The sequence below is a fragment of the Sinocyclocheilus grahami genome, unplaced genomic scaffold (assembly GCF_001515645.1).
Source record: "Sinocyclocheilus grahami isolate Dianchi unplaced genomic scaffold, SAMN03320097.WGS_v1.1 scaffold94.1, whole genome shotgun sequence".
NCBI lineage: Eukaryota > Metazoa > Chordata > Actinopteri > Cypriniformes > Cyprinidae > Sinocyclocheilus > Sinocyclocheilus grahami.
In genome coordinates this window covers 284,528-298,327 of record NW_015505273.1, presented here as the reverse complement: position 1 = coordinate 298,327, position 13,800 = coordinate 284,528, and the positions used below count along the sequence as shown (strand labels likewise).

The 13,800-nt window shown below is 36.5% G+C and overlaps 2 protein-coding genes and 1 pseudogene across 2 annotated transcripts; all 3 read right to left on the bottom strand.

Moving 5' to 3' along the window:
- Positions 1-423: 423 nt before the first annotated feature.
- Positions 424-1,344, bottom strand: LOC107587614 (olfactory receptor 4K15-like). Its single transcript, XM_016275463.1, has one exon. The coding sequence runs from the start codon at positions 1,342-1,344 to the stop codon at positions 424-426; it is 921 nt and encodes a 306-aa protein (XP_016130949.1).
- Positions 1,345-2,379: 1,035 nt separating this feature from the next.
- Positions 2,380-5,050, bottom strand: LOC107587613 (olfactory receptor 51L1-like; annotated as a pseudogene).
- A 2,339-nt stretch (positions 5,051-7,389) lies between these two features.
- On the bottom strand, positions 7,390-12,348 carry LOC107587612 (olfactory receptor 8J3-like). The gene is made up of 4 exons (XM_016275461.1): positions 12,195-12,348; positions 12,029-12,073; positions 10,994-11,084; positions 7,390-8,392 (listed from the first exon to the last, which is right to left on the bottom strand). The coding sequence occupies exons 1-4, from the start codon at positions 12,346-12,348 to the stop codon at positions 7,390-7,392; spliced, it is 1,293 nt and encodes a 430-aa protein (XP_016130947.1).
- Between the last annotated feature and the right edge of the window lie 1,452 nt (positions 12,349-13,800).

The window sequence follows — 13,800 nt, the reverse complement described above, 5'->3', positions numbered from 1 at the left end:
AGTATACTTTCCTATTTTTTTGTTTAAAAGAAGTATACTAATAGCTTACTTGAATAAACTTATTTTTCGTAAGGGGAGTTAGGGTGTTTGATTAGGGTTGGAGCTAAACTCTTCAGGACAGTACACCAGGACCGAAGTTGCCCATCCCTGCTATAGGTAGACCAGGTGGTTAAAAATATGACTCAGCAAACAGACACTTATGCTTTGAATTTGATATATTTTTATATACATACCCAACCTGCAAAAACATAAAGAGAATTTACAGGTTATCTAGACTAAACAAACTATTTCAGATCTTCATACCACACATCAGGAGTGAAAAAAGCCAGTTTACAAATATCACATATGTACATTCACACCGAATCAAATGCTGATAAATTCAAGTAAGATAAATGTGAATATTAAACATATTCTGTTCATAGCTTAGTTCACTGGTATTATCTGTGTCTTTATTTGTTTGCAACAAAAATACACTTTAACACGCTCAGCAAATTGTTTATCTCTTAACCCGTAGATTAATGGGCTTAGTAACCTTGGTAGAATATTTGACAACAAAAAAAGAATAAACAGAATGGTTGATCGACTCTGAGGAAAAAGATCTATAAGTGCTGTACTGATGAGTGGGGTGATGTAGGACATCATACACAGTAAAAGCTGACCTCCGTGCAGCAGTATCGTGTTCCGGGCCTTTCTAGCAGACACTCGATCTGTACTAGCAGCGTTTGCTGCAGAAAGAACCTTGAAGTAGGTGACGATCAGCGTAGTCCACACAAATAACAAATACACAACATTCGACACAGTATCATTGACTGCGTATTGCCAGGTGTTGTAAATTAACACCCTGTGACATAAAATGGCAGTAGAGAAAAAGCTTGCCGGTCGAGTTGATAATGTGATGAATATATCACTGAAAGCTGGCACTGCTGACAGAGTCCACATGAACCAGATGAGCATGTAGGTCCTGCGAACTGTACATATTTGCGGGTGATGTAGTGGCTTGCAAATGGCAATGTATCGCTCTATGGCCATGCAGGCCAGATTTAGTGGAGAGTTCTTGGTGACTATAACGGCAACAAATAGCACAACACAACATACTGAGAGACTGAAGGTACCAACAACATATATTGTGACTTGTAAGCCCACGGAAATGGACAGCATTATTATGTCATTGATTACCAAATGGGTGTATAAAATGTATCTTGGGTCACTATAGAAAATAGTATTTTTGAAGAAGACAAGCACAAATGTCCCATTGATATAGTTGATGATTAGGCCGAGGACTACACTGATGAAGTTCTTGATGAATGCGTCATAAAACTGATCCATTGGAATGGTGCTGTTCATTATGATCCTGTAACCTGCAACAGCTGAAGAATTCCAGTGGTTAAATTACTTACAAACTTAGATAAGTACACTATCATTGGTATAATATGTTGTAGTGTCTCAGCAGTCAATGTCAGCATTTCAATTATCAGTATAAAGTTATACAAGCTCACTTAAAGTACTGTATATAATACATTAGCATTATAAAAAAACAATATTAATTAGGTAATGCTGAAGAGAAAAGACATTCACATTTTCCATGATTGTAGTGAGACTTTACAAATTTCATGACACTGAATACATAAACTGACCTGCCGTATTGCTATGGCAAATGCATGATAGTCTCTTCTGTATTTATCGTTACGATGATGCAATGGTTGTGCTCTCTGAAGGGCAAACTGAACAACTGAGGATTTGTGCTGAATTAATGAGCTTCTTTAAGATGATGCAAGCTTGATCAAGGTTTGTATGACCTAGATGTTTTTTTTTGTTTTTTTTACCATTTGGGCAGTTTAAATGACAATGTCCTGCAATGTGGCCTGATAGACTGCATCTAAAACTATTCCAAACAGTAATTCTAATGTTAATAAGCTGTATAGTACATGCAGTTTCATATGAGTAACCTCATACTGCTTTAAAAACTACATGGAATATTTGTACTTTTAAAATCCATGTTACACCGCAGGGCTTTTTTAATTAAAAAAACAAGAACACCAGTTATAGCAACTATATACTTTGCTCATACACATACACATTTTAACTTAAAATTGTAACATTTTTTAAAAATCAAATTTAACTACCCTATCTTATATATTATTATAAACATTTATATTAAGTTTTTATAGTGCCAAAAGTGTTGATCAATTTAGCAATGAGAAGGGCTTCTTTTCAAACAGGTCTTTCATTATTTTGTTCTTTTGAATCATATAGTTTTCTGTATCAACAATTTCTTCAAATGTCCTGTTGCCTGTTAAAATGAAATTTTCGATTTCGGAAAAATTTCTCGACTCCAAAAATCAGTGTCACCTACAAATCATACATGAAATGAACAAACCACTATCCAGGCTTTTGAGAGAATTGCCTGGCTGTGACAGAATTGTCTACTTTGTGTGCTTTAGAGACAAAGTATCTGAGCCAATTCTTGCGAAACTTCTCATCCCTGAACCCATAAATCATAGGACTGAGAAATCGTGGGATAATGTAGACCAGAAGAAAATTAACATAACGGATCTCTAGGCCGTACATTGGAAACAGCTGTATGAGCGGAGCCTGCATGGACGGCACGACAAACGCCAGCATGCACAGCAGCAGCTGAACCCCATGGAGTAACACTGTGTTACGGGCCTTCTTGGCTGACACCAGGTCAGTGGAGGCCGCACGGGCCGTCAGCATGATCTTATAGTACGTATAAAGCAAAGTCAAGAAGACAAAAGAGAAATACACACTATCAAACACGCAGTTCTTGTAATAAATCGAATGGTCTCGGAATAGGAGTGAGTGATCGCAGAAAATGGATGTGTGGAAGAACAGTGGTGGTTCTTTGGCCACGGTGATGAAAAGATCAGTGATGGGGGGAGTGAGGCTCAGGAGGAATATGACCCCGATCATCCACATGGTGCGTGCGACAGTGCAGATGTGGCTGTAATGGAGGGGGAAGCAGATGGAGATGTAGCACTCCAGGGCCATGCCGGCCAGGATGAGCGGGGTGGAGCGCGTGGTCGTCACAGCGGTCAAGATCAGTGGACAGCAGGCAGACGCCAGAATCTTTGAGAAGGCATAACTCACCTAGAACAGGAAGAAAAGAACACAAACGACATGCACATTGGAAATAACATTGTTTCATTATACAGTAATTATGCTTAATCTGTTCAAACTGTTTTAAGGATTTTTGTCACTTTTATTCAGTTTTTTGAGTAAAAATTTAAATGTTTTAAATTTTTATCGTATGAAAATTGTTACAATTAATGATTTAACAATCTAAAAACAAAATAAAATAGTAACAAAATAGAAAAGAGATTCACTCACAAGCATTTGCTTAATTTTTAAATTTTTAAAAGAAAAATTAACATTTTTAAATTTTTTTGGAAAGAAATAAAAATTAAATTCATCAAAAGTGACAGTAATTAAATATGCTACATGAGATTTCTATTTCAAATAATGCAGATTTTTTAAAACTTTCTACTCATAAATGATGTATTACAAAAATATCAACACTGAGTTTTAAACTAAAAATGAATTGAAACTAAAAATAAAAACATTTAAAGTTACGTTTTCAATTTTAGTGATATGAAAAATGTTGCAACAAATGATTCAACTTTCTACTTTTTTTGGGGTGGTGGTGGGGTGGGGGGAGTAATAATAAGATAATAATAAGAAAAGAGCAGCAGATCAGCATATTAGAATGATGTCTGAAGGAAACTGAAGACTGGAGTAATGATGCTGAAAATTCAACTTTGCATCACAGAAATAAATGCATTTTAATATATAATCAAACAGAAAACTTTTTTTTAAAACTGTGTTAATATTTCACAATATTACTTAGTAAATATTTAAAATAAATGCCACATGCTTGATATTTTGAATCCAATGCAATTGTATTCAGGCATTTATATCATTTTTTGGCCCTGTATTTCATCTCAATACTAACCACATACAAGGAGGTGACCAGTGTCAGTTGTACACCATCATTAATGACCATGCAGATAAACATGATATAACGTGGATCTTCATAGAAGAAACGGTGCTTGCGGAAAGTGGACACCATACTGCAGTTAAGGATACTGAGTGCCAGCCACACAAGCATGGCCACAATGTTTTTAGTGAGAGCAGTGCTGAAGCTGTCCCGCGGTATGACATTCAGAAGTAGTAAAGTGCTGGAGTTCATGTTCTCAACCTGAGATGATAAAGCACACATTATAGACACAGTGTACACAACTACACACAATACAGTAATAGGCTACACATTCTTGCATTGTACCATTCATCTTTTTACTCTGTAAAACTTTACAATTTTTAATTATTTAAAATTTGTTATAGAGCAGTATGGCTATATAAGCAAGTATATAATACCTACATGCATACGCATGAAGATATACTTTTTCTATTGCTAGAGCAACTGCTGCACAATTAAATAAATATGAACACTTAAACAGCTATGTTTCCTGAACTAAATAAAATAAACATGACTTGTAAGGCACAGTATGTCTCAGCGTAATATTATTTTCCAATTTGCTTCATTTAAGATATCTAGCTAGAGTTTAGAGATATGGTTAGTCAGATCCACTCTTACCTAAAATGCCTCCTGCCCTGTCTGAAAGTCCAGGCCTGTGGTGAATCTTATACCGTATGGATGTGATATAGATCAGGGCAGCTGATTGGAGGATGCACAGAAAACTCTTCAGGGATTTGGCATTAGCACAGTTTTGTTATTCCCAGGGACCAAAAGATGTAAACAGAGGTGCAAACTAACACCAACATGTTCTCACTCCCAACTTGTCACATACAGTATTGACACTTGGTCAGGACCCCTGCGTCATTAATGACCATATGTATGAATAGAATATAGCGAGGGTCTTCGTAAAAAGATCTGATGCCTGAAGAATGTGGCCAGGACACTGCCATTGATGTAGCTGAGGAGGAACCACACCAGGACCACGATGAAGTTCTTAATGAAGGCCGTGGTGAACGTGTCTCTCATGAGAAGTTGTTGGCCTCAGGTTAAATTCATCATCTTCAGGCCTTAAGTTTGAAAAAAAGAGGATAAACCTCAATCTTGTCTACTAAATTTTTTTTATAGGCTAATATCTCAAGATATTGTTGGATATTTAATTAGTTTGATGCTATTATCCAAAGTAGCTTACATTGCATTCAAGATACACACTTGATCAGATCTATCTATCTGTCTATCTATTTATACACAGTATGTAATATATATTTTAGTATACAGTAGGCCTATATATCTGATTAGTGTGTATCCCGAATGCAGTGTAAGCCCCTTTGGTCAAAAGCAGCTAACAAATTAAATATAAATATTTTTATGACTGATGGTGCACTAAATGTAATAATTTAAGAATCATCCTCTGAAGAATGGTTGGTGCTAGAAGGGATATACAGCTAAGGCCAGATTGTCCTACTAGGCAAGCGCACATCAATATTGTATCATTTTTGTCATGCTGAACAACAATTAATTACTCTATTTGCATTATTGTAAGGTTAGGTTTAGGGTTGGGTGTAGACGTTAATAAAACACATAATCTGATCTAATAGGTATAAATTTAATGTATTGTTATTTTCTGGCAGTAGCTGCATCCCTTCTAGTCACAACCCTGAAAAACCCCGATCTCATGAAATTGCGTATAAATAGTACGCCAAATAAAAACGCAAAATGATACGCAAAAATGAACTTTGGCGAGTATATGCTACGCGATGGGTAGGTTTAGGGTTGTGGGGTAGATGTGTATCATATGTACGCGAAAACTGCATATCATATGCACGCCAACAAATTTCGTATCATATGCACGCGAAAACTGCGTATTATATGCACGCAAAACACATGCGTATAATATGCAGGCCAAAGTCCATTTTGCGTATCAATACCACGAGTTTTCGTTTTTGATTTGGCGTACTATTTATACGCATTTTCATGAGACCGGGCTCGACAAAACAGTAGTATAGCATTAAAACCTTCATTGTTAATATTATCACATGTTTATGTGATAGCAAAGATATTTAAAAAGCAAAGATATTCCTATAATATGTTTGATACACAAATACTCACATAAACCAATTGTAACATACAGTTGTGCTCAATATTATTCACACCCTTGGTAAATATGATCAAAGAAGGCTGTGGAAATAAATCCGCATTGTTTATCCACCTGATCTTTCATTCAAAAAAATAAAAATAAAAAAATCTAACCTTTAATTAAAGTAAAAGAAAAAAAGTGAAAGTGGGGGAAAATCACATTATGAAATACATATTTTTCTCTAATACAGTAAGAGGAAGTGTATCCATATCGTCCTAATGCACGGTGAGGAGGAGAGTTTGAGTGGCCAAAGACTCCAAGGATCCCAGCTGGAGAACTGCAGAAAATAATTGAGTCTTGGGGTCAGAAAGCCTCAAAAACAAAAAAACAAACAATGTTGTTTGGGAGAGTTTCAAGAAAAAACTAGAAAAGAAAACGCTCTCATCCAAAAACAAACTCCAGCATGCTTAGTAAAATATATATGGGAAAAATAAGATTTTGAAATAGGATATATCAGAATAGGCCTAGTTTTAGGGGGCATTTTTCTAAGGACATCATATGTCCGAATTATTATTTTTCTGACATACATTTCACTAAGCTTGTGTTTTATTTTCTTTATTTGCCCCAGTGACATAACTAATGACATTTCCTTAGATGGAGGTCATATAAATGTATTAATATATATATATATTAACCCTAACCCTAACCTAACCCTAACCCTAACCCTAAATACAGTTATTAGATATCACATGGTATGTGATCTGAAATGTGATGAGACAATTACAGCTTTTCATTTATACTATTTACACAAACATCCACAGAAAATGAGTCAGATTTGCAAAATCTAAAAGCTGAGAAAAAGAAAAAGGTCAATTGAAACTACTGATTTAGTAACGTATGTGTGTTTTCATTGTACAAAGTAAAGGAGTATTTCCATTGACATTTTTTATGCTAGTATGTCTGGGAAGTTCAGGTACAGCTGCCATACACTCTGAATAAGCATTTTTATTACTTTAAAAGTTCGTATTATCATATGCAATTTCTCACAAATTACATTGTTTCCTGCAAAACCAGATCCAATCTGGATGATAACTAAACATCTGGGTACATTTAGTTTAATATTATGAACCAGTGCTGGGGTCTCTATCCACCTCGGTAGCGTCAATCATTCATTACATTTCAAAGTATTAATTCTGCTCATTGTACATGTAGTGCAGTATATATTTATTAAATAATTTTTCAAACAAATCATATTCATCCACAGATGTTGCTTACAAAGCCAACATTTATTTTCTTCACAATATTTTAATAAAGTGAACTTTCACATGGATTTATTAGAAACTTTTGCCAAATTCCCACTGGATTGGAGATTTTGTGTTTTTCTCCTCATCTTGAACATTGTACACAGTAAGTATCTTTTCAGGTATTTGCAAAACATTTGATCTCTCATGCCATACACAATTGGACTGATAAACCTGGGCATTATCTGGATTACTAAATAACTTGAGAATCTCGTATCTATAATAAACAGCGGAAACATTTCTGTGAGCAGCCTGTCCAGGAAGGGCCCGACAAACGTTAGCATGCACATCAGAAGCTGGATCCCGTGTAGGATGATGGTACTCTGAGCTTTGCGAGCATCTGAGTTCGTGGCCTTTGCAACAAACATGATCTTCAAGTAAGTATACACTATAGTGAGCCACACAAAGGTCAGGTAAATGGTGTACACAACATTTCTCTTTTCTACTATATATGGGTTATCAAACACATAATCTCTGATGCAGGGGATGTTGCTGTAGAAGAAGGTTAGAGGTTTTGTAGCCAACAGGATGAACAGGTCTGGTAGAACCTGAATGGCACTCAGGACCCAGATCAGGCTGATAAGGATGTACGTTTTACATACGGTACAGATCTGAGCATGACGTAAAGGGTTGCATATGGCTATATAGCGCTCTATAGCCATGGTAGCGAGATTCAGCGGTGTGTTGAGTGTTGTGAATATAACACTCATCAATAAAACACAGCAGAAAGAGACATTGAGAGTAAACACAGTGTAGCTTAAAATGTGAAGGACGACTGCAATCATCAGCTGAATCATGTCATTGAGCACCATGTGAATGAAGAGAATGTAGCGAGGGTTTCCGTTGAAGATCTCATGCTTGATGAAGGTGTGGACGAGCGCGCCATTGATATAGTTGATGGAGATGCACAAACCGACCACGATCACATTCCTAGTCAGCGCTGAGCTAAAGCTGTCCCGCAGATACTTGGGTTGTGTGATGTTACCCACCAGTGAAACGTTCATTTTTTGATAGCACCGCTTTCTGGACAAAAAAGAGAAGAGAATGTAGGAGGTGTAACAATGTGCATCAAGATAACTAAGATAGAGCAATGTTATTCTCAATGTAAAATTCAGTTGCATCAACAAATTCACTTTAGAGTCACATAAAGTTCAGTTGTCTTTCCAGTCAAACCTCTGCAGCTGCTCCAGTCTGGTGTGAAGGAAGTAGAAGAGAAACCTCATTTTATATGCGCATGACAACCGCATGTGATGTCAGAAGAATTCAATTATTTGTCCAAATGTTTTCCTATGAAGGGCCAAACATCAAACTTTATTGAGGGCTGTATAGGCTGCAAGTAAATGCTGCTTTATAATCCAACTGTATTATGATAAAATGTAAAATGTAAAAATAAAAATTTATCAAATTCACTTATATTCTCTTTTAATGGAATAAACAAACAAAAAATGTTAAAACAAAGTGATAAATTAGAAATGAAGATATGCTTCAATGGCATGTTTTTTCCTATCAAAGGTGCTGCAAATAGGTAAACTTTGGTCCATGGGCCCTGGTTTGGGCATCTCTGCTTTAGAGAAATATACTTTCCGATGGGCATGACCTGGCCAGGACAATCTTTTGACCTGAAAATATGGTTATAGTGTGTTCCAGTGCTGACAAGATGCTGCAATTGCTCTTTCTCCACTGACAGGCATTCAAAAGTGGCCATATATTCTGCTAAAATACAAGCAACTTGCAGTAAAAAAACCTTCAGATCTTATAGAACATGTTTTGCTAGTGACAGTGGTTACTTTCACACTGCAGGCAAATATGGCCCAAAACTGTGGCCCAAAGTTATCAAGAGAGTTGCGAAAGGTAGTCAGTGGAAGTACAGTGACGTGCCAGAACTCCTAAGTATTACACTATATACAAGCAGTGGCGTACCGCACATCTTAGAGGCCCCCCGCAAAGAACGAGATGGGGCCCCTAGCACCAGCAGTGATGTCATGTACAAAAATGTATTGTGCATCTGCTGCAATTATACTACTGAGTCCGTTTCTTCTATTTACTTAACTGATTTATCAGTAATGAATGTGGTGAATTATCATTGCATTGATGAATTTCATGTAGGCTAATGGCCAGCACATTTCACTGTCCTATAAGCCTGGCTAACTGTTTAAAAAAATGATACAAGCAAAATTCATGTCTTTCAGTAAGAAAATGAACAGTAAAAAAAAAAAAAACTAGGAGAAAAACAAATTAAAAGATATGAAATTTACTTTCTATAAATATACCAACTTTTGCAATTAATTAATTTATTCTTTTTATTAACTGACAACCACAAACAAGCAAAAGCTCTTCCGAATCCTTTGTGCTCTCCGAGCGTTTTGGTGTGCAAAGTCTTTGACTGCAGCTTTAATGTCGATGTTGCGAGCGCGGGCATTCTCAATACTTAGAGCTAAACTGGCAGTCTTCTTTCTTGTAACATTGTGCTCCGGAGAAATGTCTTGATCACTTTCAATTTCGAGAACGAACGATAAATTGCATGACAAAATCTGGTGACAAGTCGTCAGTGAACCGCTAAAGCGTTTGCCATTGGAACAGGTTTACAGTGATGAATGATGTCTTGCTTGTATGACCAACCAGCGTTGGTATATGACTAAATTACGATTAACTGTTGGAAAAACAATGCAGTGATCGCGCTGGCGCCTCACGCGCACACACAACATTTTTTCTACCTTGACATCGCAGCCTGTTCGTTATCAAAATAAAATACATAAAGAAACATAAAAGTTACAATGCTCAATTGAAAAAGTCTGTTGTTGCTTTCAGAGTGACCAACGCCTCACTGTGCTGTTATAGCTTTTGTGAAGGATGATGATTTACGTCGATAATGTGAGTTACGTGTAAAACCTATACGTAATAAATATTATTTTAGCATCCAAATACACTGAACAAAATTATAAACGCAACACTTTTGTTTTTGCCCCCATTTTTCATGAGCTGAACTCAAAGATCTAAGACTTTTTCTATGCACACAAAAGGCCTATTTCTCTCAAATATTGTTCACAAATCTGTCTAAATCTGTGTTAGTGAGCACTTCTCCTTTGCCGAGATAATCCATCCACCTCACAGGTGTGGCATATTAAGATGCTGATCAGACAGCATGATTATTGCACAGGTGTGCCTTAGGCCGGCCACAATAAAAGGTCACTCTAAAATGTGCACACAGCACGATCCTGAGGCCCATTGTTGTGCCATTCATCCACGACCATCACCTCATGTTGCAGCATGATAATGCACGGCCCCATGTTGCAAGGATCTGTACACAATTCCTGGAAGCTGAAAACATCCCAGTTCTTGCATGGCCAGCATACTCACCGGACATGTCACCCATTGAGCATGTTTGGGATGCTCTGGATCGGCGTATACTACAGCGTGTTCCAGTTCCTGCCAATATCCAGCAACTTCGCACAGCCATTGTGGCTTATATACATAAGCCACTTTAAGCATAAAAATATCCACTTCGATTACGGTGCGGTTGTCTTAGAAGTATAGTGCTTATGACAAGTGAAATGTGAGAAAAATGAGATTTTCCCCAGTTGTTGTTTTAGAACATTAAGCCCGCTGCACTACCTTTGCACTCACGTCTTGCGTCTTTTGCAGTGTCTCGAAGCACTGCCTTTTAGAATGTCCTGCGACGGGGCCCCCTCGCACTGCGGGGCTGTCCCGTACACCACTGTATACAAGCAAAACATGAGGGCTTGCATCATAAATGTTTCAAAACTCTGCTCTCTTCTGTCACATCCTTGTCTTTATTTTTCATATTGCCTGCGCATAATTTCACTGGCTTCCGTGGCAGATCACACAATAAATAAATGCATACTCACTCACTTTATGTCCTCCTTGTTTACATTGGCCGTATGACAGCGCGCTGCGCAAGTGTTGCCAAGTCCACAGTTTTACCTGGGCTACATTTTCATCGTTGCCGGCGGCGGGTTAAAGTGACCCCACTAACTTTTGAACCTTTTTCATATTGTAGTTTTTACTGATGAAAAAAAAAAAACATAAATGTAAAATCACTGTAACCCCTGGAATATCTACTATCAATTATCTCTATAAAAACATTAAAATTAATAAAGCAACAAAGGGTTAAATTGCTACTAATTGCTCCCTGTCTTATTTGTTTCTTTTTAAATTTTTCTATTTTCATGAAAGGGTCCTGAAAAAAACTTGGATCATGTTTTCCACAAAATATGAAGCAGCACAACTATTTTCAACATTAATAATAATAAGAAATGCTTCTTGAGCAGCAAATCAGCATATTAGAATGATTTCTGAAGGATCATGTGGCACTGAAGACTGGAGTAATGATGCTGAAAGTTAAGCTTTGCATCGCAGGAATAAATTACATTTCAAAATATATTAAAATATATAACCGCTATTTTAAATTGTAATAAAATTTCACAATATTGCTGTTTTTACTGTATTTTTGCTCAAATAAATGCAGCCTTGATAAGCATTTAACAAATCTTTAAATGTATTTTATTTTGGTTTGACCAAATACATGATTCGTATAGACATCAAATAGTCAGTTAAATAAAGTGAACTTACATCACCTCATGTTCACATCATCTTCATATCACACATCTGTCAAAAAACAAACAAACAATTAGCTCCAACCTTTCTGGAAAACCATGCCCTTTTCCTCAACATGTGTTTGTGTTCCTAAAAAAGACAATAATTCACAAAAGGGAGCTTTGTTGAGATAACAAGACATTTGTCCTTTCGACATCTGAGTATTGGACTCTGAGCTGCAGGATGTTTGTGGTAATTAACACGCTTTCACTGAGGCTAGCGGGAATCTCTGACATTTCACGACCTCCACCGAGCCTAGACTGAGCAAGAGTGATGGCACGAGAGACTCGAGCATCTCGGGCCCCAGAGATCTGCAGGCAAAAGGGCAAAGCAGCCAGGAACACTTGTTGTTCTGAAGCTTGCATCCCTGGGAGTGATTAGCACGTCTGTGGAGAGATGCAGAAAAGATCATGGAACATAATAAACCAGATTACTTTAGCTGTTTAAAGGTCTGCTGGCATCAAGAGAGATTTTGTTTTGAAATGTTAACATTAATGGTCTCTTGCATTTGGATTACATGGTGGCTGATGTAAATGTTGATAAATCACTAAGTCTGAAAAACGTTTGTGATGTATATGTCATATTTAAGTACACTGTAAAAATGACTTTTCAAAGTTGAAATAAAACAAAGATTATTGGAGTAGGTTTTACAAGAAAATATTATTTCAGTCTTTCTCCCTCAAAATTGTACATTTATCTCAATGTTTTACTTGCCATTTCTTTGCCATTTCTTTCTGAATGAAAAGTAAATCTAAAAGTAATTAAAAAAATAATAATACACATTATTGTATATGATTTTCATTGGTCCCATATACAGTATATATATATATATATATATATATATATATATATATAACTACAGATACATAGTAGATTTATTATATATTATAGTAGAACCTTTCTTGAGGCATCATATTCAGAATGACAGCAGTCTGAAAACATCTTTATTTCACACTGTGAAAGAATACAGACACACTTTGAGCGTTTTAAAAAGGAGTGTTATTAGGAAACAGCCAAAAAGTACAAGAACTCACATATAAGAGCCTTATAATGGGGCCTTTTTTGCAAACGTCAAGAAAACATAAAAACCTGAGGCCAGAGTACTCTGAGGTATCATAACTGGATTCTGTATTCAATAACAATAATAAAAAACTACAATCTTAATGGGCACTTGTACACATTAGCCTGTTTACATCATTTTTTAAATCGCATTTTAGTGTTAACAAACCATTCAGGCCACATTGCAGTCCAGTTAAACAGTTAACAATTATCAGACATGTTCCTCTGACTATTTTAAATATTCATGCATAACAGGCAACAGCTTTGGTAATGTGAGTGGATGTGTTTGTCTCTTTTGGAATCAGTACTAACGATTCTAAAACTGTATAACAGAAGAATTTGTAACTAATTGCTTTTTAAAAAAAATATGTATTTGTGAATAAAGGTTTTACAGATCCACGTTCACATATTGTGCATAAATTTGGTGCCAAAAACGTTGATAAAGATGAGAATATTTCAGAGTGGTCCCAAACACTTAATTTCCCTTTTTAGTGTATAAATGCTAATATCAAATTTGCCATAAATACATACCTCTCTATAAATCATACAATACAGATTATTTATAAATAGGGAACAATATCAGCCATGTCCAAAAATGGCACCGGAAATAGTGGGCCTCATGCATCAGGCGTCTGCACCTGCAGATCTTGTGATTGTGGTACCCTTCATACCCAGCGGGCCCCGTCCTCATCCACACTGTTTTGTGAAGCGTTTATTCATTTTCTTGTGAGCAACTGGCTCTCCAGAACTTCCAGTCG

Coding starts and splice junctions, on each gene's coding strand:
- LOC107587614 (XM_016275463.1), bottom strand. CDS start 1,344: ATGAACAGCACCATTCCAATGGATCAGTTTTATGACGCATTCATCAAG.
- LOC107587612 (XM_016275461.1), bottom strand. CDS start 12,348: ATGCAAGCTTCAGAACAACAAGTGTTCCTGGCTGCTTTGCCCTTTTGC. Junction 12,074..12,194: donor AGAGATTCCCGCTAGCCTCA/GTGAAAGCGTGT, acceptor TGTCTTTTTTAG/GAACACAAACACATGTTGAG. Junction 11,085..12,028: donor GGGCATGGTTTTCCAGAAAG/GTTGGAGCTAAT, acceptor GCTTGTATACAG/TGGTGTACGGGACAGCCCCG.